The sequence below is a fragment of the Panulirus ornatus genome, chromosome 2 (genome assembly GCF_036320965.1).
Source record: "Panulirus ornatus isolate Po-2019 chromosome 2, ASM3632096v1, whole genome shotgun sequence".
Classification (NCBI taxonomy): domain Eukaryota; kingdom Metazoa; phylum Arthropoda; class Malacostraca; order Decapoda; family Palinuridae; genus Panulirus; species Panulirus ornatus.
The window spans coordinates 14,467,634-14,490,056 of record NC_092225.1 but is presented as its reverse complement, the minus strand read 5'-3'; the positions used below and the strand labels follow the sequence as shown (position 1 = coordinate 14,490,056).

At 39.6% G+C, this 22,423-nt stretch overlaps 1 protein-coding gene across 1 annotated transcript in view; it reads right to left on the bottom strand.

Annotated features, from left to right (window-relative positions):
• Nucleotides 1–409: 409 nt before the first annotated feature.
• The window catches only part of LOC139753493 (uncharacterized), a 39,882-nt gene continuing 17,868 nt past the window's right edge, over nucleotides 410–22,423 (bottom strand). Inside the window, exons 5-10 of the mRNA XM_071670108.1 lie at nucleotides 15,514–15,777; nucleotides 11,058–11,327; nucleotides 9,494–9,653; nucleotides 4,928–5,040; nucleotides 3,298–3,513; nucleotides 410–2,058 (exon numbers count right to left, since the gene is read on the bottom strand). Of these exons, the coding sequence (XP_071526209.1) occupies nucleotides 535–2,058; nucleotides 3,298–3,513; nucleotides 4,928–5,040; nucleotides 9,494–9,653; nucleotides 11,058–11,327; nucleotides 15,514–15,777 (2,547 nt within the window). The 3' untranslated portion in view covers nucleotides 410–534. The remainder of the gene's footprint in view (nucleotides 2,059–3,297; nucleotides 3,514–4,927; nucleotides 5,041–9,493; nucleotides 9,654–11,057; nucleotides 11,328–15,513; nucleotides 15,778–22,423) is intronic.

The following is a 22,423-nucleotide window of genomic DNA, read 5'->3' as shown; positions in this document are numbered from 1 at the left end:
GATTGGATGGGATTCTCACTGGGCTCACTGAATATCAATCACAGCACTATATAAAGATGCCTCTCACCAGCCCAAAAAGACTGCTTTCCTGTTGAGTTATAGAAAGGTCATGTTGTTTCCATCTGGATGCTGTGACTGTCATGACTCCTGGCTTTTCACTGCTTAGTAAAACAGTTTAGGGTATTATGATTGTAATCATCAGTGTTCCCTGCATGGGATTTTAAACCTTAACATTACCTATAATTAAATTCATTTTACATGTATCCAATAATTTGTCATACTGTACTATATTATGGAAAATCTACAGTATATCTATGATTTTAAATCATAGTTAATGAAGAAAAGACCTCATAAAAAATTTAAGTGAAACTATTAAACTGATCACAGAAATATATCACAAGGTTTTATGAACCATTTGAACTGCAGTGTGATCACGCTTTCTTGGCGAATTTCAAAAGCTGTGATGAGGTTACAATCTGCAAACCTACACAGAATTATCAATTCCTCCTTCTGGAAGTCTTGGAATTGCAATGTTTATGTTATTATAGTGCCAGGAGCAGAAGCATCCGGGGCAATGATAAAAGAACCATCAGCTAGGGTGTGAGCATGAGCAACTAAGGTGGCTGCTATGGCCTGCTCTTCTGCTGCTTGCTGCTGCTGTTCTGCCGGTCCTCCTAACTGTATCTTGTGTTTTCGCCACATGTGAGCCTTCAGGTTGCCTTTGGTTTCTGATGCATACTCACAACGAGGGCATGGGAATGGCTTTTCTCCTGTATGAATTCGAAGATGAACATTCAAAGTCTCTTTCCGCTTAAAACTCTTCGTACAAAAGTCACAGTGAAATTGCGGCCTGGTCTCATGAACCATACTGACATGCTTTTTGAGTGCCATGGCACCCCGCATGACTTTGCCACATATCTGACATGCAACTTCCAACTTACGATCCTCATGCTGTCTTTCATGCACATTGAGCTTCCATTTCTTACTAAATGTTTCACCACAATGACTGCAGATAAAAAGCCCTGCTGTATCTCCCACTTGAATGTCATGCAAGCTATTTTTGTGTCTTGCTAATGATTTTGAATTTGACATCTGCTTATTACACATTTCACATATGAGGTTACGTTTAATACACTGTCGATCAGGGCAAACAGGATTGTCAGGACTAATTGGCAGTGTTAGATCTTCACCTTTACATTCTTTTTTACGACAGAAGTTGCAACCTTTGGCTAAGAAGACTGCTAAACTAAGAGGAAGTATTCCTCGATCTTCTACTTGATCAACCATAATATGCATGATAAGCTCTTCATGGAATGATGGGTTTACATATAGCTCAAGGTCAGACACTGCTCTCCGCTTCAAGTCGGTGCACACATGTTGAAAACAAGCTCTTGTTAAGGCACTTCCTGGGCCTGATAACAGCTCATCTCCATCTCCTGCCATTCTATTTACAAGATCATCAAGGTCCTGTGGTGTAGATGAATCATCGGGTAAAACATCTCCTTCAAGTAATGGAGGCATTAGTGTATCCTTACTCCCAGCTCCTGAACCTCCACTACCTGCATCTGTCCTTCCTACCACCTTTTTCCCCATCCGAATCCGATAACGATACATTGCTATCATATGTACATATTTTGAAATGTGTTGTGGATCTATTTGGTGATAATTGATTATTTGCATATCTCCCACGGTTATAGTTTCTACCTTCTGTACTACTGAATCACCTATAGAAGCTTTATTATAAGCCTCATCTATCAAAGGGTTCCCAGTATGAGTAACCAATACTTCCACATTGAATCCACTTCCATCACTGTCCCCACTTCCTTGTTGATGCATCAGGTTATTTTTTCCAAGAACATCATTCATCACTTCAGAAAAGAATTTAGTCAGATCGTTTTGATCAAAAAGTTTGGTAAGCAAGATATCTGCATGCCACAGTGTTATTATATGCTGTGATGTTCTGGCAATCTGAAGTGTTGAAGCATTGGGGTCAAAGAGCTCTTCAATCTTTCCCAGGAAAGGTGTTAAGGCACTGTCAACAATTTTCTGAACAGATACCTGCAAAGAAAAGGTATGGAATACATTATACAGAATTTGGAAATTATGATCTATGACTGATGGTTGGCAGGTTGCACATAACTGAAATGCATTCTTTGAAATGATAACATAAAAGATAAGTAGAATTTGCAATAATAAAAAATGAGGAAGCTATAAGAATGACAATAAACAGGAGTGTCCAAGTTTCACCACAAAAGAAAAATGATTAATCCAGCATAACTGATCAAAAATTTTGAAACAGGACCATTGATTACACACACACACACACACACCCACACGTATTTTTTTCTTTTTTTTGTTGCAGAGCTTCTCACTACTGCTACATTTTGCAAACATGTTTGTTAATTTCAGGTAATATATTCTTTTATTTGTTACTATTTTTGGATGATTTATAGAAATCAAGGTGTCAGTTAATACAGTCTGGATCTCATATTTAGCAAAGTGTGTTTCACTTTCATTCAAAAACAGGGCTCTCTTTACAAATTGTTTCTCATATCTCATAATTTCTGTACATTAAACCATGCCTGGGATTCCTTTCAGCACTTTTCTCTATCTTGTACCATAGGCTTTATAGGAACTGGTGAGCTTCTCTGCTGTAAATTCATATCCAGGTGAAAGCTTATCCTGTGCTTACAAATACTATGGACGTGTGTGTGTGTGTGTGTGTGTCTCCAGCTCCAAGCTAGTTATGAAATTTCTCCATTTAGGTGAGACAATGGCAAACACTGACTCCATATTAAATGAGCCTGAACTGTGAGCTAAAAGGTGGGTTTCAAACATGAGATGGTTCTGTGATGTTTTCTCATCTCTCTTACCCAATGGCTAATTCTTCCTCGAAATAGAGAAATTGAACAACTGTCTAATGACACATTACAAATATGAAGGTAGAAGCATAAAATACTGAAGAATGTTCAAGTCTCAGTCACTGATCAGTGGTCAAGACAATGCAAGGTTTTGGTGGGCTTTCTAATGATAGTTCATGAGTAGCAGCTCATTTGAGGATGCATATACTTGATAAATATCGAGTTTTACCATGGACAGTTAAACAAGCAAACATGAGCAAGCAAGAAAACCAGTTTTGCTTACATAATATGAAAGACAATACAGCACCTAGATGAGTGCCATCTGGCATTAACACATGCTCAAAACATTTATCTGGAAAACTAATACTTATGATAAACATTACACAAATTAGTGAGAAAAGAAAGTATGTACTCCATATAAGCAATGAATACCAACCTTCATTTTACCATGGGCATCTTCTCCACCATCATGGTCAGTTCCAGCTCTTCTTCTTCTACGTCGTTCTTCTCCCCTGAATCCATCTTCCCCACCTCCTCCATCTGCTGGTCCACCAGTATCAGACAAGAGTGGCATAACTAAGCTCTCTAGATTGTCTTCGCCATGCTCACGTTTAACACGTTTTCTAGTACGACGTGGCTCCTTCTCCTCAACCTACAACAAGTGATTCTAAGAATCATATGCAAAATATTATAAGAAACTCTTTTTACTCCTATTTTTGTTTATGTACACAGACCTGCATGATGAATACATGTATGGAGCTCAACATATATAAATTGCATAACTTAATTCAAGTAGGTTATCTCTTTGGAAAAATGGGATTATTGTGAATTTGGGTGAAGTTGAGATCAATGAGTGTTAGGTTGATGCTTTGTTTCCATGTACTGTGTGAAGGTTGGCCAGTCTGTTTTTCTGTAGTTTGCAGGTACTTTTGATGGCTGTTTGATGGCTGTATGGGTTGGCTGGGACAGGTGTTTTATCATCCAAAAACTAAGTAAATAATCAAATGCAAGAAAAAGGACACTGATCTTAAAGGCTGGCTGCTAACTGCAGTGAAGGGCCACGATGCACATGTCCTAATGTGTGTATGAATCCGAGAGAAAAATGACCTCCTGGTAGTCGCTCAGGGTCAGGTCAATGATGTTAGCCTGGTGGCAGTTGAATGGCTGACCCAATTGGTTGGAAATACTGTGCTCATTTGCAAAGGGTGAAAGAGACCTGGTACCTGTTCACCAGATTAGGAAAGTGAAGGCTGAATCCTGACTTAAGTATTCCCATGGAATCTCTCATGCTTGTAAGATAGACCATGGGGAGAGAAAAATGTATCCATGTATCAAATTTAATAAACTATTAGGAAAAAAAAATCATACACACATTCTACATCCATGTTAATACATAAATACAAAGAAAAACTGGTAATCTATAACTTCCTACCAACCATCTCTCATTGCTCTTCATTAAAACCTCAAAGAACAGTGAGTTCACTAATCAATAAAAGTGGTGGGTGTAATGTTTATACCACATCTAAGTGGACTTATCTAACCATATAATTAAATTATAAATAAGAAAATATAGAGAATTGCAACAGTATCTTGATGTCAAAATATATATAATCATATAATAACTCATGGAGTTGTCAAACATGATGAAAAGTAAATTTAATCACAGCACACAGTACCATGCCTCTTCTGACCAATAACTTTGTAGAAACTGGATTAGCCAAATGAGATGGGGCTAAATGGTGTAAAGTTACAGATAATTGCATGGTGAGGTTATGACTCTGCTCATGATTGCAGCACTTTCAAGCTAACTTCTCATACCACCCCCAAGACATAACAATTCTTATTGCATAAAGTGTGACAGTGGCATGGCTAGTCATGTGTTCTTTGTCTACAGTGGCCTAATAGTTCATGAGATGTACATGAAAGGTGAAAGGAAATGAGAAGTACGCTTGAAAAATGAAGAATAACTGTTAGATATAAATCTAAAGAGTAACACATTCTGTGCCCTGTCTCACTGAAATTCTAAAAGTACATCTTGTAAATTAATTTTCAATGGACTGCCTCACCTCTCTTCCAGCCACCTCCTGATCATAAAGTTCCAGAGCTTCTTTCATTTCAAATAGTGTGAGAACTTTCCTGATGGAAGCAGTGCCCTTGCCCCAAAGGGTACTCATTGAACCTGTTCATATAAATCTTGTATTAATATACTGATGACATTTTTACAATATTTCTTATTTCACTTTTTGAACAACCATACTCAATACAGTTAATTCATTTACTTTAAAAGAGGAATTATTAGAGTTAAAAGCTTCAAGCTAGAGAGTTATAGGTTTCTAATCCTAATTTAACAAAAAAATTCGAATTTTGTATAAGATAAGCTTTTGAGCCTTACAGTGAGCTGAAGACATGTAATCGAAAGCCCCTCTGCACTTCTTTGGAAAGAAATAAATGCAAAAGTTTTCACTACATCTTGTACATCATTCATTACAGATCACAGACTCTTTTACCATCAGTAATACCTCACATGAACAGTTGACTGTTATCAGACAAAAGAGACAAAGGATCATCATGTTCACAATGACTGCTAACATACAATTAGTGATCTTCCACCTGTGCTTCCTGCAACAGGGGCAAAAAAGCATCCTCATATACTTACTGTAAAGCAGTAAAAGATTTTAGTCATCCCATGTTTTTCATATTTTTAGTTGAAAATGAAAATAGGTATACCTGAAGCAGTCTTCTGGTGTCTTCTGCCCCTATGGTCTGGGTTGGGCCTGAGATACTGGATAGGGTTTTATCGACTCAACTATTGGAAGCCAAAGCCATAAGTGTAAGTAATTACCTCTTTGTACTGTTTGGGGAGGGAGTACTATCATACAGCTTTATACATTTTTGTATGCTGTCTGCAGTTACCATGTCTTTGTTCATTTTGTTCCATTCATCAACTATTCTTATACAATAAAGGTACATTTTCAAATCTTTTTTTTACATCTTTCTCGATTAATTTCATGTCATGACCTCTGGATGTTCAATCCACACATCTCTCAAAGAACTATTAACTGTCTTCATCAATCTGTGTTAAAAATCTAAAGGTTACAGTCAGGTCACCCATCATTCTTCTCTCTTCCAGGGTGGGCAAATCTAAGGCCTCCAGCCTTTCCCCATGACTCAGATCTCTTAATTCTGAAATCATCATTGTTGCTCTCCTCCTGTTAGCTCACTGTGCTTCTTTAGGCGCAGTGACCAAACCTGAGAAACATATCCTAGCTTTGGCCTTATGTAGGATGTGAACAGTGTATTCCATATTCCCTTATCCATGAGCCTCAATGCATTTGTATATTTGCTTGCAAACTGTTGGTCTATTCTCTCAAGGTGGAACTCTGGCGACAGGCAAGTGTATGCGTGATTACCTTCTTGTGTAAAATGTGTAAAAATTTTTTACACTCATATGGCCCAATCTCTTAAACTTTGTTTAGTATCATTCAATCTTTTGAGCTTCTTGATAAGATCAGCATTTAGTTTCATCTCTTACCTTAATCCATGCATCAACAACTTTCTTACTACAGAAGCATTTTTTGAAAAAAAAATGCTTTTTAAGTAGTTCTATGTAATGCCTTTTTATCAAACAGGTATTTCTAATTCTACAGAACTGTTCCATATTTACCTCAATAAATGTATTAAGAAACCTGCACATTATCACACCTCCCCTTTTCCTCTCACATCAGCTTCCTTAATCCTATTACAGTCATTGTTGCTTGCTTATGGATCTTTTCCAGCATTTCAGCATGTTCCCTCATCTTAGGTGATCAGATTTGTACTTCATACTCTCCTTTCAGTCTAATACATACTGTAAATTCTCTTAAGAACATCTCAATTTTGATATTGATCAGTGAGTCATGGGCCTCCTTGATAACTAGAATATGATCTGGGAATAAGCTTGTTACTTTGTCAATCCCCACATCTCATTCACATGTTGAAAAACTTTTTGTTCTGCATGAGAGCAGTCACAAAAAGGGCTCCTTTCACTCTGTCCCACTATCTTTATCCTGCATTTGGATGAGCTTTAGGATATCTCAACCTAAACCTGGGACAAAATGAATTGGACTGATATGGTACATGGGGGTGATGTGCTGTAAATAGGCTGGGAACATGAAATTGTCAATTGGCTGAACCTGGGAACATAAAGTGGTCAAAGAAAACCACAGAATCATTTGTGGAGCTTGGCTGTGGACAGTAGGCTCTGGTTTTAGTACGTCATCCATGATGTTAGAAAGAGGATGGATGTAGATGAGGTTGTTGTTCATTGTTCTTGAGCTAAGGAATTAGGTATAAAAATGTATAATTCATACCATAAAACACAATTACAGAGGTATAAGTTTGTTGAGTATTCCTGGTAAATTATATGGGAGGGTATTGATTAAGAGGGTGAAGGCATGTACAGAGCATCAGATTGGGGAAGAGCAGTGTGGTTTCAGAAGTGGTAGAGGATGTGTGGATCAGGTGTTTGCTTTGAAGAATGTAAGTGAGAAATACTTAGAAAAGCAAATGGATTTGTATGTAGCATTTATGGATCTGGAGAAGGCACATGCTAGAGTTGATAGAGATGCTCTGTGGAAGGTACTAAGAATATATGGTGAGGGAGGCAAGTTGTTAGAAGCAGTGAAAAGTTTTTATCGAGGATGTAAGGCATGTGTACGTGTAGGAAGAGAGGAAAGTGATTGCTTCTCAGTGAATGTAGGTTTGCGGCAGGGGTGTGTGATGTCTCCATGGTTGTTTAATTTGTTCATGGATGGGGTTGTTAGGGAGGTGAATGCAAGAGTTTTGGAGAGAGGGGCAAGTATGCAGTCTGTTGTGGATGAGAGAGCTTGGGAAGTGAGTCAGTTGTTGTTCACTGATGATACAGCGCTGTTGGCTGATTCATGTGAGAAACTGCAGAAGCTGGTGACTGAGTTTGGTAAAGTGTGTGAAAGAAGAAAGTTAAGAGTAAATGTGAATAAGAGCAAGGTTATTAGGTACAGTAGGGTTGAGGGTCAAGTCAACTGGGAGGTAAATTTGGAGAAAAACTGGGGGAAGTAAAGTGTTTTAGATATCTGGGAGTGGATCTGGCAGCAGATGGAACCATGAAAGCGGAAGTGAATCATAAGGTGGGGGAGGTAGCGAAAATCCTGGGAGCCTTGAAGAATGTTTGGAAGTCGAGAACATTATCTCGGAAAGCAAAAATGGGTATGTTTGAAGGAATAGTGGTTCCAACAATGTTGTATGGGTGCGAGGCGTGGGCTATGGATAGAGTTGTGCGCAGGAGGATGGATGTGCTGGAAATGAGATGTTTGAGGACAATATGTGGTGTGAGGTGGTTTGAACGAGTAAGTAATGTAAGGGTAAGAGAGATGTGTGGAAATAAAAAGAGCGTGGTTGAGAGAGCAGAAGAGGGTGTTTTGAAATGGTTTGGGCACATGGAGAGAATGGGTGAGGAAAGATTGACCAAGAGGATGTATGTGTCGGAGGTGGAGGGAACAAGGAGAAGTGGGAGACCCAATTGGAGGTGGAAAGATGGAGTGAAAAAGATTTTGAGTGATTGGGGCCTGAACATGCAGGAGGGTGAAAGGCGTGCAAGGAATAGAGTGAATTGGAACGATGTGGTATACTGGGGTCGACGTGCTGACAATGGATTGAATCAGGGCATGTGAAGCGTCTGGGGTAAACCATGGAAAGTTCTGTGGGGCCTGGATGTGGAAAGGGAGCTGTGGTTTCAGGCATTATTACATGACAGCTAGAGACTGAGTGTGAACGAATGTGGCCTTTGTTGTCTTTTCCTAGCACTACCTCACACACATGAGGGGGGAGGGGGATGTTATTCCATGTGTAGCGAGGTGGCGATGGGAATAAATAAAGGCAGACAGTATGAATTATGTACATGTTTATATATGTATATGTCTGTGTGTGTATACATATGTGTACATTGAGATGTATAGGTATGTATATTTGCGTGTGTGGACGTGTCTGTATATACATGTGTATGGGGGTGGGTTGGGCCATTCTTTTGTCTGTTTCCTTGCGCTACCTCGCAAACGCGGGAGACAGCGACAAAGCAAAATGAATAAATAAATAATATAAAACACAATCAAAAGAAAAGGATACAAATCAGACATCTTAGATGGCCAGAAGCAAAGTTCAAAAAGTGAAAACACCACAGACTAATAAATGGATGGGTAAAAGTCAGTAGGTTGGAAAGCATATGTGTAAAGAAAGTAATAACATGGCTTGGTTGCTGGAATACACCAGCTGCACTTAGTACATGATTTATTCATGAGAGTGACAGTATGTCTAGATAAAATGCTTATGATAATCTTTATGTGTGCAGAAAAAATAAGTGGGAAATAAAGTATCAAGTAAATTTTGGTATGTCACTTGGTATTATCAACTGAAAGACCTGAAAGAGTTTGTTTAAAATGCATGTTAAATGTTAATTTTTGGCATGTGGTTGTTTGTGGTGGTGGAGCCTGGTACAACTATAACATACATACCAATAATGTGTGACAGGAAAATTTAACCACCCAAGATAGGCCTTGCAAGGAGTGTCTGTATCTTCTGCTCAAAATTAGAATCATTAAAAGGGCATAATATAGACTTACCTGTATACATAAATGATACAACAGCATCCACAACATCAAAATTGACATCAATTGGGAGAGTGAAGCGACAAAACTGGTACAAATACTTAAGTTTCTTTCTACGCAGGTACATCTGTCGGTAGAAGTAAGGACTACGGGCAACTAGGACAGCACGATGTGCCTGAAGAGGAAACAGCTGTTTTAGGTATCATTCACTTTATCCATTATAATAACAAGAACAATCCTGACATGTGTTGGTCATAAAATGGCTGGCATTTTGGTACAAACTGCTTTAATATCCTATTTCATACCCCTATTTTGACATCACCAATAGCTTCCTATGTACTACAGAACTCTAAGTTAATTTCACCATGATCAGTAACAAGAAAAAGGAAAAAGAAAGAAGGAAAGAAAGAAAAAAACACAGGCCTTTCAACAACAACAACAACAACTATTCAAATCATATTACATAATTTTGCATTAATGATCTTCAGCTTTGATCTGGTGCTATCTCATAACTCCAGGAAATGGTGAACAAGTATGAAAAAATGTAAGTTATGCAAAATATCATGACTGATTATTTCCAGCACTCACCAAGAATTCTCTGTTGTTTCTGATTCAGTAATGTACAATGAAGACTGTGGAAACAATTACCGACTACACAGAAGTTGACATGCTTTAGGTTGTATTTGGCCCAGTTGAAGCTTAACTGTAAGTAACCATGAAAGACATCTTGCTATAATGAGGCTAATGCCTCAGGGAGACAGGAGGCACACTGCACATTCCATCCAACATAAGAGTAGGTTTGGATGTGCTTAAAGGATCACCAAAACTCAGCTTAGTCTTGGGACCTTTAGACAACTTGCACAAAACTGTGATACCTTCTCAAACAGTTCTTGTACTGTCATTTTCTTCATGTAATTGACAAAATTTAGCAATTCAAAACAATGCCAAAAATGGACTGCAGTGATGTGTGGATGCCTGGGCAATGCCCAGACCATGGTGTAAAACAAATTCCACAAACACAAGTGTCACTTCACTACATACCTATGAACAGTAATTGTATTTATTTTCATTAATTATACTTAGTCACCGTCTCCCGTATTAGTGTGGTATCGCAAGGAAACAGACGAAAAAATGATCCAGCCGAACCACATACACACGTATATACATAAACGCCCACACATGCACATATACATACCTATACATTTCAATGTATACATACATATACATATATACACACGTACATATCCCTAGGGATAGGGGAGAAAGAAACCCTCCCCTCCTTGTATTTTAATTTTCTAAAAGAGAACAGTAATTGTAAAGGTAGAAATACTAACAATCAGCAGATTTTTGGAATAATACCAGATCCTCATGGATTTTAGGAAAAAAGTGTTACTTTTTCTTTTGCTCTATATTTCTAGTGTATTTCAGTACTATAATTTCCCTTAGAATTCTAATACACTGTCAAATATCAATGCAAAACTATCAATATTTATAAGCATAGCTCAGCAAAGGCACTAAACACTTAACGAGTACCACATTAAATCAATCATAACTTATAAAAGCATATATCTATACTTACATAAACCATCTGATGTTTATCCATATCAACCAATGCAGTATTACAATCAATGTGAAGCCGTCTCATCTGCTCCAAGGCATTTCCAAGTGATGGATCACTGAACTGATGATAGGATGGTTCTGAAGCTATGTCCTCCAGGCCATCAGTAGCACCTCCGTCATCCCATGAAGGTGGAGGAGGAGGCTGCACCTTTCTTGGTCTACCTAAACGACCAGGGACTCGCTCTACTGGTGATGTGTTTACAGGATCTCGTGGACCATAACCAACAACCTGTGAATCAGAAAATTATGTCAGGCTCATTATACAGCTTAATACTCAATTACTTAAATAAAACAGATGAGAGAATTAATGATCACAAAAGAAACCTTACACTTGACATAGTAAACACTCCAAATAATGAAATATGAATTATGTTCATTTATCATAAATGGATTAATAAATGATGTTTTCTGAAATACCTGTGGGACTGTGTTAAAGGATGTAAGGAAGTGAGCTATGATGGAAGGAAAGCACAAGGTGGTGGGTGATTGCTAGTAAAAGAAGTAATAAAAAAAGGAGTGCTTTTGGAGGGGAGTTGAAAGAGTGCTTAAGCAATTTTGATATATGGGACTGTGGAAGTTGAGGATGTAAGTGGGGGAAACAAAATACCCTGTGTATATGAATGTGGGGAACAGTTTATTGAAATGTCATGAAAAGGGATTGGTAAATAGGAATACTTGGTTAAAAAAAATAAAGCATACATAAGTATATTTGGGTAAGTTAGGTAGGGGATCAACAGGCATTACTGGACCATGTAACAAGTGAAAGACATTAAGGTGAAAGGCTGTTGGATATGAGTGTGCTGAGAAGGGCAGCAAGGGGAATGTCTGAGCATTTTCCTGTGGAGGTGAGAGGGAAAGTCTGTTGACTTTTTAAGAAAAGATGAAATGGTATGTCTGAAAGCAGTGGTGAAAGATAATGAGCCTGCAAAAGAGGCCTGTGTGCAGAGTCACCAAGAAAGACTGATGAAGAATGGCATGTGGTGAGAGTAAAGGAAACAATGGGAATGACAAAGGGTAGTAAGTGGTGGGATGAGAAAGTTAAATTACTTGTGAAAGAGAAAAAAGGTTTGGACAGTCCCTGTAGGGATTGACTGTGTGTGACTAGGATTTGTACAAGTGGAAGTGAAAGGAAGTTGAGAGAAAGGTTCTATAGTTAAAAATAAGAGGAAAAATAATAAGTGGGGTTATAAAGTATCGATGAACTTTAGGAAACATAAGGAAACATTATGGAGGGAGGTGAACAGAGTGAGGAGAATGAGAAAATGAGTAAAAATGAGTAAAAGTGAAAGGGTTAGATGGGAAAGTGGTAGCAAGCAGAGGTGAAAAAGAGATGGTATGTTTGGAACAGGTGGCATGTAGAGTAAGAGTTTTGTTAAATGGTTTGGTAAAAAGAAAGGAGGCAGAGAGTCTTGTGTAAGATGTATGGCACAGCTGTGGGATTGGATGGGAATGGAGATGATTTCAAAGATATGGGGTAACTGTGCCTTTAATTGTATAGTTAATCAGGCTTTTCAGTGTCTGAAGTGCCTGAGAACTGATTGTATAATTTGTATCCTTACATAAAGGAATAGGGGATAACAATGAATGCTTGACTTACAAAGGTATATGTCTGTTGAGATACCCTGGTAAGCTGCATGGGACTGGTTACTGTGAGGGTGGTGGTATGCACAGAATGTTTGATTAGGGGAAAGCAATGTGGCTTCAAGGAGAGGCATGGAATGTCTGCATCAGGCATTTGCTTTGGAAAATTTTGTGTGAGAAGTACTTGGAAAATAACAGTGAATTGTTTGTCGCACTTACAGATATAGAGAAAAAATTTGATAGGGTTGAGAGAGATGAAAATGAAGCAAGGAGTTTTTACCAAGATACTAAAGTATAAATGCAAGTAGGAAGGGAAAAGGATGCTATCATCATGATTGTTTAATCTGCTAACAGATGAAGTGGAGGGAGGTGAGCGTATGAGTCATAGAGTGAGGAGCAGGTCTATGGCATAATGCGGTCGAGGTGCATGGGAGGTGAATTGGTTCCTGTCTGCAAATGACATGATTCTGGTGGCAGATTTGGAAAAGGAACTCCAGAAGCTGGTGAAAGAGTTTGGGAGAGTGCATAAGAAAAAAATTGAGAGAATATGAACAAAAGTAAGGCAATGAGATGCAGCAGGAAAATGAGACAAGCTGGTTTGAGAATAAGCTTGAACTGGGAGGACTTGGATGAAGAGGGATACTTTAGATACCTGGAAGTGGCCCTGACAACAATGGAATCATGGGAGATGAAGTGAGGGAGAGGTACTAATATCCTAGGTGCATTGAAGAGTGTGTGGAAAGAAATACTTGTGTCTGTTATGGCAAAGATGAGGATCTTTGAAAGTAAGTGAAAATGAGTTATTTGAGATGAGCATGTGGTATGACTAAATAGAATGAGGAAAGTAGTGATGGGGTGTATGAGAGCTTTGGTATTATAGGAATGCAAAGGTAATGAATTGTGAAGTGATAGGGTGGGTGATACCTAATGTCTTGAGGTGATTTGGGCAAGAAGAAAGAATGCAAAACAGGAAGTTCACAAGGAGAGTGTTTGACTGTACAATTAAGAGGGTATGAGAGGAAGACCATGTAACATGGAGAAACAGAGTGGAAGAGTACTGGAGGGAGAGAAATGGAAAAGAATGCATGGAATGGTATATGTAAGACAGGCATGTATGGACATGGATACATTCACATGAACTTACATGAGAAGGACAGACAACAGAGGCCTGACTGACCCACGACTGGGTTGTCCAGGAAAAAAAAAGTTTGACTTGACAAGAAAATGTAATTCTGCTCAGCATTTTTTTTTAAGCTACCACTGACTTACCACAGTTGCATGTTAGCCTTCTACTGTCCCTATTACCACTGTTGTTCATACAGTTTATTTCTGGGGGTTTTCTCAAAGCACACCTGAATTTATAAAATATTTGTCTAAATGACTTTTGAAGGTATTTATAGTCTTGGCATTTGCTACATCTGATGGTAAATTATTCCAGTGCTCAACACCTACAGGAAAAGAAGCTTCTTCCCATGTTCATATTACATCTTTTAACTTTGAGTTTTATTCCACTTGTCCTGGCAACCATATTTTCTTGTATTTCAAAAAAATTTTCTTGATTTACGCTGTTGAACTTGTTCAGAATTTTGAACTCAGGTTAAGTTGCTGTGGTCTACATTTCTTAAGGGAGAAGAGAGCCATTCGTTTTAGCCTCTGTTCTTATGCCAGATTTCTAAGGGATGGGATCAATTTTGTCAGGTCTTTGTAATTGCTCTAATCTGTTCTCATCTTCTTATAATTTGAGGACCAAAACTGGACTGCATATTCAAGGTATGGTCTTACTAGAGAATTATAAAGTGTGAGAATTGTTTCTGGAGTCTTGTAACCTATGTTTCTGGCTATGAAACCTAACATTTGGTTGCCTTTTTTACATGGTGCCTGACACTGTTTAGTGTACTTCAGATTGTTGGTAATGAATATGTAAATGTGAATATATGAATATGTCTGTGTATACGTTGAGATGTATAGGTATTAATATGTGCGTGTGTGGGCATTACTGTATATACATGTGTATGAGGGGGGGGGCATTCTTTCGTCTGTTTCCTTGCGCTACCTTGCTACTGTGGGAGACAGGACAGCAACAAAGTATAATAATAATAATAATAATAATAATAATATCCCTGGGGATAGGGGAGAAAGAATACTTCCCACGTATTCCCTGCGTGTTGTAGAAGGTGACTAAAAGGGAAGGGAGCGGGGGGCTGGAAATCCTCCCCCTTGTTTTTGTTTTTTTTCCCAAAGAAGGAACAGAGAAGGGGGCCAGATGAGGACATTCCCTCAAAGGCCCAGTCCTCTGTTCTTAACGCTACCTCGCTAACGCGGGAAATGGCGAATAGTATGAAAGAAAGAAAAAAATAATAATAATAATAATAATAATAATAATAATAATAATAATAATAATAATATATCTTTTTTTTCCAAAAGAAGGAACAGAGAAGGGGGCCAGGTGAGGATATTCCCTCAAAGGCCCAGTCCGCTGTTCTTAACGCTACCTCGCTATCACGGGAAATGGCAAATAGTATGAAAGAAAGAATAATATATTTCATATCTATTATACATAATCTGTATTAAGTTACATGGCTAAAGGTGAAACTTTTTTCAAGTAATGGGTCAGTTTAATTTTCATATTAAACCTCTTTATATAGTGTACAATTTAGGCAAAATCCAAAACTGAGTAATGGGTCTCATGTCAATCAATTCCTTAAATGCTGGGAAACAAATGTACAACTGAAATATTTTCATTAGTCTAGATGAATGGATGATATATGGAAGAATATCATACTGATGCTAAGCAGGCAAAAAAAAAAAAAAAAAAGAAATTAAGTTATCCTTACCTTTACAGAATCACTTTCATCAATAAGAACAGTAACCTGTTCAATTCTAAATGGTTTGTCTCCATCATGATCCTTCTTTATCTTGTTCAAGTCAATAAGTGTAGCATTTGGTGCTAGCTTCGTGACAGAACCAGGAGGAGGCTGAATTGGAGCAGGAAGTGGCTGACCACTGGGACCAAGGGGTGTGCCATCTGCTGCTGTATTGAATATCGGTGGAACACCTGACCCTGAGGTGACAGTTAAGCCACCATTCTGCGTAGCAGTCTGCAGATTCATAGTACTTATGAGATGCATTCCAAAATGTATACAGGTTATTGGCTTTGATCAATATTATTTTTATACCATGATACTACTCTGCTAACTGTCATAGCTGAGGATAAAGCACAGGTTAAGCATCTGCCTGAGGTGATCTATTATAGTAATGCTATACTCTGCATCTCATGCCTGCAGTGATCTGTGATAGTAATGCCATACTCTGAAACTACAAAACTGTCACTCTTACAGTGTGGGTTAATGAAAATGGCAGAAATTACAAAAACAATGGAAGTAAATGTGTGCAAGTATTGTCCACAATAAGAGCAAAGATATTCAAATCAATAAATATGCACCAATATATGGTAAAGTAGGCACATGGAAGTACATAAAGATAAGCTTTACTGTTAACTTTTCCTAAAGAAGGAACAGAGAAGGGGGCCAAGTGAGGATTTTCCCATCAAGGCTCAGTCCTCCATTCTTCATGCTACCTTACTAACTGGGAAATGGCGAATATATATGAATATGTGGTGGTGTGAGAGGGAGATGGAGTGAGTATTTTGAAGGCTTGTTGAGTGTGTTAGATGATGGAGATGTGGATATAGGGTGTTTTGGTCAAGGTGGTGTGCAAGGTGAGGGGGTCTGGGAGTGGTCTGGTGGACAGAGAAAAGGTAGCGATGGTTTTGTAGAGGGTGGAAGCCGGCAAGGCGGCAGGTTTGGATGGTATTGCGGAGGAATTTATTAAAATAAGGGGGTGACTGTGTTGTTGACTGGTTGGTGAGGATATTCAATGTATGTATGGCTCATGGTGAGAACATGGTGAGAAGCAGAAGTGAATTATAGGGTAAGGGAGGGGGCAAAAGTTCTGGGAGCATTGAAAAATGTGTGGAAGTCAAGAACGTTATCTTGGAAAGCAAAAATGGGTATGTTTGAAGGAATAGTGGTTCCAACAATGTTATATGGTTGTGAAGTGTGGGCTATAGATAGAGTTGTGCGGAGGAGGGTGGATGTGCTGAAAATGAGATGTTTGAGGACAATATGTGGTGTGAGGTGGTTTGATCGAGTAAGTAATGAAAGGGTAAGAGAGATGTGTGGTAATAAAAAGATTGTAGTTGAGAGAGCAGAAGAGGGTGCTTTTGAAATGGCTTAGTCATATGGAGAGAATGAGTAAGGAAAGATTGACCAAGAGGATATATGTGCCAGAGGTGGAGGGAACGAGAGAAGTGGGAGACCAAATTGGAAGTGGACAGATGGAGTGAAAAAGATTCTGAGTGATTGGGGCCTGAACATGCAGGAGGGTGAAAGGTGTGCAAGGAATAGAGTGAATTGGAACGATGTGGTATACCGGGGTCGATGTGCTGTCAATGGATTGAACCAGGGCATGTGAAGCATCTGGGGTAAACCATGGAAAGTTTTGTGGGGCCTGGATGTGGAAAGGGAGCTGTGGTTTCGGTGCATTATACATGACAGCTAGAGATTGAGTGTGAACGAATGTGGCCTTTGTTGTCTTTTCCTAGCGCTACCTCATGCATATGCGGGGGGAGGGGGTTGTCATTTCATGTGTGGCGGGGTGGCGATGGGAATGAATAAGGTCAGACAGTATGAATTATGTTTATTTTTTATCATAATTTTGCTGTGTCGCTGTCTCCCGCGTTAGCGAGGTAGCGCAAGGAAACAGACAAAAGAATGGCCCAACCCGCCCACATACACATGTATATACATACATGTCCACACACGCACAATATACATACCTATACATCTCAATGTACACATATATATACACACACAGACATATACATATATACACATGTACATAATTCATACTGTCTGCCTTTATTTGTTCCCATCGCCACCTCGCCACACATGGAATAACAACCCCCTCCCCCCTCATGTGTGCGAGGTAGCGCTAGGAAAAACACCAAAGGCCCCATTCGTTCACAATCAGTCTCTAGCTGTCATGTAATAATGCACCGAAACCACAGCTCCCTTTCCACATCCAGGCCCCACACACTTTGCATGGTTTACCCCAGACGCTTCACATGCCCTGGTTCAATCCAGTGACAGCATGTCAACCCCGGTATACCACATCGTTCCAATTCACTCTATTCCTTGCATGCCTTTCACCCTCCTGCATGTTCAGGCCCCGATCACTCAAAATCTTTTTCACTCCATCTTTCAACCTCCAATTTGGTCTCCCACTTCTCCTTGTTCCCTCCACCTCTGACACATATATCCTCTCAGTCAATCTTTCCCCACTCACCCTCTCCATGTGACAAAACCATTTCAAAACACCCTCTTCTGCTCTCTCAACCACACTCTTTTTATTTCCACACATCTCTCTCACCCTTACATTACTTACTCGATCAAACCACCTCACACCACATATTGTCCTCAAAACATCTCATTTCCAGCACATCCACCCTCCTGCGCACAACTCTATCCATAGCCCATGCCTTGCAACCATACAACATTGTTGGAACCACTATTCCTTCAAACATACCCATTTTTGCTTTCCGAGATAATGTTTTCGACTTCCAAACATTCTTCAAGGCTCCCAGAATTTTCGCCCCCTCCCCCACCCTATGATTCACTTCCACTTCCATGTGAATATATGTATATGTCTGTGTGTGTATATATATGTATTTGTTGAGATGTATAGGTATGTATATGTGCGTGTGTGGACGTGTATGTATATACATGTGTATGTGGGTGGGTTGGGCCATTCTTTCGTCTATTTCCTTACACTACCTCGCTAACGTGGGAGACAGCGAAAGAGTATAGGGGGAGAAAGAATACTTCCCACGTATTCCCAGCATGTTGTAGAAGGCGACTAAAAGGGAAGGGAGCAGGGGGCTGGAAATCCTCCCCGTCATTTTTAATTTATCAAAAGAAGGAACAGAGAAGGGGGCCAAGTGAGGATATTCCCTCAAAGGTTCAGTCCTCTGCTCATAATGCTACCTCGCTAACACAGGAAATGGCAAATAGAATGAAAAAATATACATATATTATTATTATTATCATTATTATTATCATTAGTGAAAGAAAAGAGAGAGGCCTTTGGATGATTTTTGCAGGGAAAAACTGCAAATGACTGGGAGATGTATAAAAGAAAGAGGCAGGAGGTCAAAAGAAAGGTGCAAGAAGTGAAAAAGAGGGCAAATGAGAGTTGGGGTGAGAGAGTATCATTAAACTTTAGGGAGAATAAAAAGATGTTTTGGAAGGAGGTAAATAAACTGTGTAAGACAAGGGAACAAATGGGACATCAGTGAAGGGGGCTAATGGGGAGGTGATAACAAGTAGTAGTGATGTGAGAAGGAGATGGAGTGAGTATTTTGAAGGTTTGTTGAATGTGTTTGATGATAGAGTGGCAGATATAGGGTGTTTTGGTCGAGGTGGTGTTCAAAGTGAAAGGTTTAGAGAGAATAATTTGGTAAACAAAGAAGAGGTAGTAAAAGCTTTGCGGAAGATGAAAGCCGGCAAGGCAGTGGGTTTGGATGGTATTGCAGTGGAATTTATTAAAAAAGGGGGTGACTGTATTGTTGACTGGTTGGTAACGTTATTTAATGTATGTATGACTCATGGTGAGGTGCCTGAGGATTGGCGGAATGCTTGCATAGTGCCATTGTAAAAAGGCAAAGGCGATAAAAGTGAGTGCTCAAATTACAGAGGTATAAGTTTGTTGAGTATTCCTGGGAAATCATATGGGAGGGTATTGATTGAGAGGGTGAAGGCATGTACAGAGCATCAGATTGGGGAAGAGTAGTGTGGTTTCAGAAGTGGTAGAGGATGTGTGGATCAGGTGTTTGCTTTGAAGAATGTACGTGAGAAATACTTAGAAAAGCAAATGGATTTGTATGTAGCATTTATGGATCTGGAGAAGGCATATGATAGAGTTGAAAGAGATGCTCTGTGGAAGGTATTAAGAATATATGGTGTGGGAGGCAAGTTGTTAGAAGCAGTGAAAAGTTTTTATCGAGGATGTAAGGCATGTGTACGAGTAGGAAACAGGAAAGTGATTGGGTCTCTGTGAGTGTCGGTTTGTGGCAGGGGTGTGTGATGTCTCCATGGTTGTTTAATTTGTTTATAGATGGGGTTGTTAGGGAGGTGAATGTAAGAGTTTTGGAGAGAGGGGCAAGTATGCAGTCTGTTGTGGATGAGAGAGCTTGGGAATTGAGTCAGTTGTTGCTTGCTGATGATACGGCGCTGGTGGCTGATTCAGGTGAGAAACTGCAGAAACTGGAGACTGAGTTTGGTAAAGTGTGTGAAAGAAGAAAGTTGAGAGTAAATGTGAATAAGAGCAAGGTTATTAGATACAGTAGGATTGAGGGACAAGTGAATTGTGAGGTACGTTTGAATGGAGAAAAACTGGAAGAAGTGAAGTGTTTTAGATATCTGGGAGTGGATTTGGCAGTGGATGGAACCATGGAAGCAGAAGTGAGTCATAGGTTGGGGGAGGGGGCGAAAGTTCTGGGAGCGTTGAAAAATGTGTGGAAGACAAGAAAGTTATCTTGGAAAGCAAAACTGGGTATGTTTGAAGGAATAGTGGTTCCGACAATTTTATATGGTTGTGAGGCTTGGGCTATAGATAGAGTTGTGTGGAGGAGGGTGGATGTGTTGGAACGGAGATGTCTGAGGACAATATGTGGTGTGAGGTAGTTTGATCAAGTAAGTAATGAAAGGTAAGAGAGATGTGTGGTAATAAAAAGACTGAGTGTATGAACGAATGTGGCCTTTGATGTCTTTTCCAAGCACTACCTCGTGCACATGCGGGGAGAGTGGGTTGTCATTTTATGTGTGGCGGGGTGGCGACGTGAAAGAATAAGGGCAGACAGTATGAATTATGTACATGTGTATATATGTATATGTCTGTGTGTGTATATATATGTATACGTTGAGATGTATAGGTATGTATATGTGCGTGTGTGGACGTATATGAATATACATGTGTATGTGGGTGGGTTGAGCCATTCTTTCATCTGTTTTCTTGCGCTACCTCCCTAACATGGGAGACAACGACAAAGTATAATAAATAAAATAAAATATATATTTTATATTTATTTATTATACTTTATCGCTGTCTCCCGCATCAGCAAGGTAGCGCAAGGAAAGAGATGAAAGAATGGCCCACCCCACACATCCACATACATATGTATATGCATACACATCCGCACACGCACATATACATACCTATACATCTCAACGTATACATATATATACACACAAAGACATATACATACATACACATGTACATAATTCATACTGTCTGCCTTTACTCATTCCCATTGCCACCCCACCACACATGAAATAACAACGCCCTCCCCCTGCATGTGGGCGAGGTATCACTAAGAAAAGACAACAAAGGCCACATTCGTTCACACTCAGTCTCTAGTTGTCATGTATAACGCACCAAAACCACAGCGCCCTTTCCACATCCAGGCCCCACAGAACTTTCCATGGTTTACCCAGACGCTTTACATGCCCTGGTTCAATCCATTGACAGCACGTCGACCCCGGTATACCACATCGTTCCAATTCACTCTATTCCTTGCACACCTTTCACCCTCCTGCATGTTCAGGCCCCAAACACTCAAAATCTTTTTCACTCCATCTTTCCACCTCCTATTTGGTCTTCCATTTCTCCTTGTTCCCTCCACCTCTGACACATATATCCTCTTGGTCAATCTTTCCGCACTCATTCTCTCAATGTGACCAAACCATTTTAAAACACCCTCTTCTACTCTCTCAACCACACTCTTTTTATTACCACACATCTCTCTTACCCTTTCATTACTTACTTGAAAAAAACCACCTCACACCACACATTGTCCTCAAACATCTCTCCAGCAAATCCACCCTCCTCCGCACAACTCTATCCATAGCCCACACCTCGCAACCATATAACATTGTTGGAACCACTATTCCTTCAAACATACCCATTTTTGCTTTCCGAGATAATGTTCTCGACTTCCACACATTTTTTAACGCTCCCAGAACTTTCGCCCCCTCCCCCACCCTATGATTCACTTCCACTTCCATGGTTCCATCCACTGGCAAATCCACTCCCAGATATCTAAAAACTTCACTTCCTCCAGTTTTTCTCCATTCAAACTTACCTCCCACTTGACTTGACCCTCAACCCTACTGTACCTAATAACCTTACCCTTATTCACATTTACTCTCAACTTTCTTCTTTCACACACTTTCCAATTCAGTCACCAGATTCTGCAGTTTCTCACATGAATCAGCCACCAGTGCTGTATCATCAGCGAACAACAACTGACTCACTTCCCAAGCTCTCTCATCCACAACAGACTGCATACTTGCCCCTCTTTCCAAAACTCTTCCATTCACCTCCCTAACAATCCCATCCATAAACAAATTAAACAACCATGGAGACATCACACACCCCTGCCGCAAACTTACATTCACTGAGAACCAATCACTTTCCTCCCTTCCTACACGTACACAATGTCTTACATCCTCGATAAAAACTTTTCATTGCTTCTAACAACTTGCCTCCCACACCATATATTCTTAATACCTTCCACAGAGCATCTCCATCAACTCTGTCATATGCCTTCTCCAGATCCATAAATGCTACATACAAATCCATTTGCTTTTCCAAGCATTTCTCACATACATTCTTCAAAGCAAACAC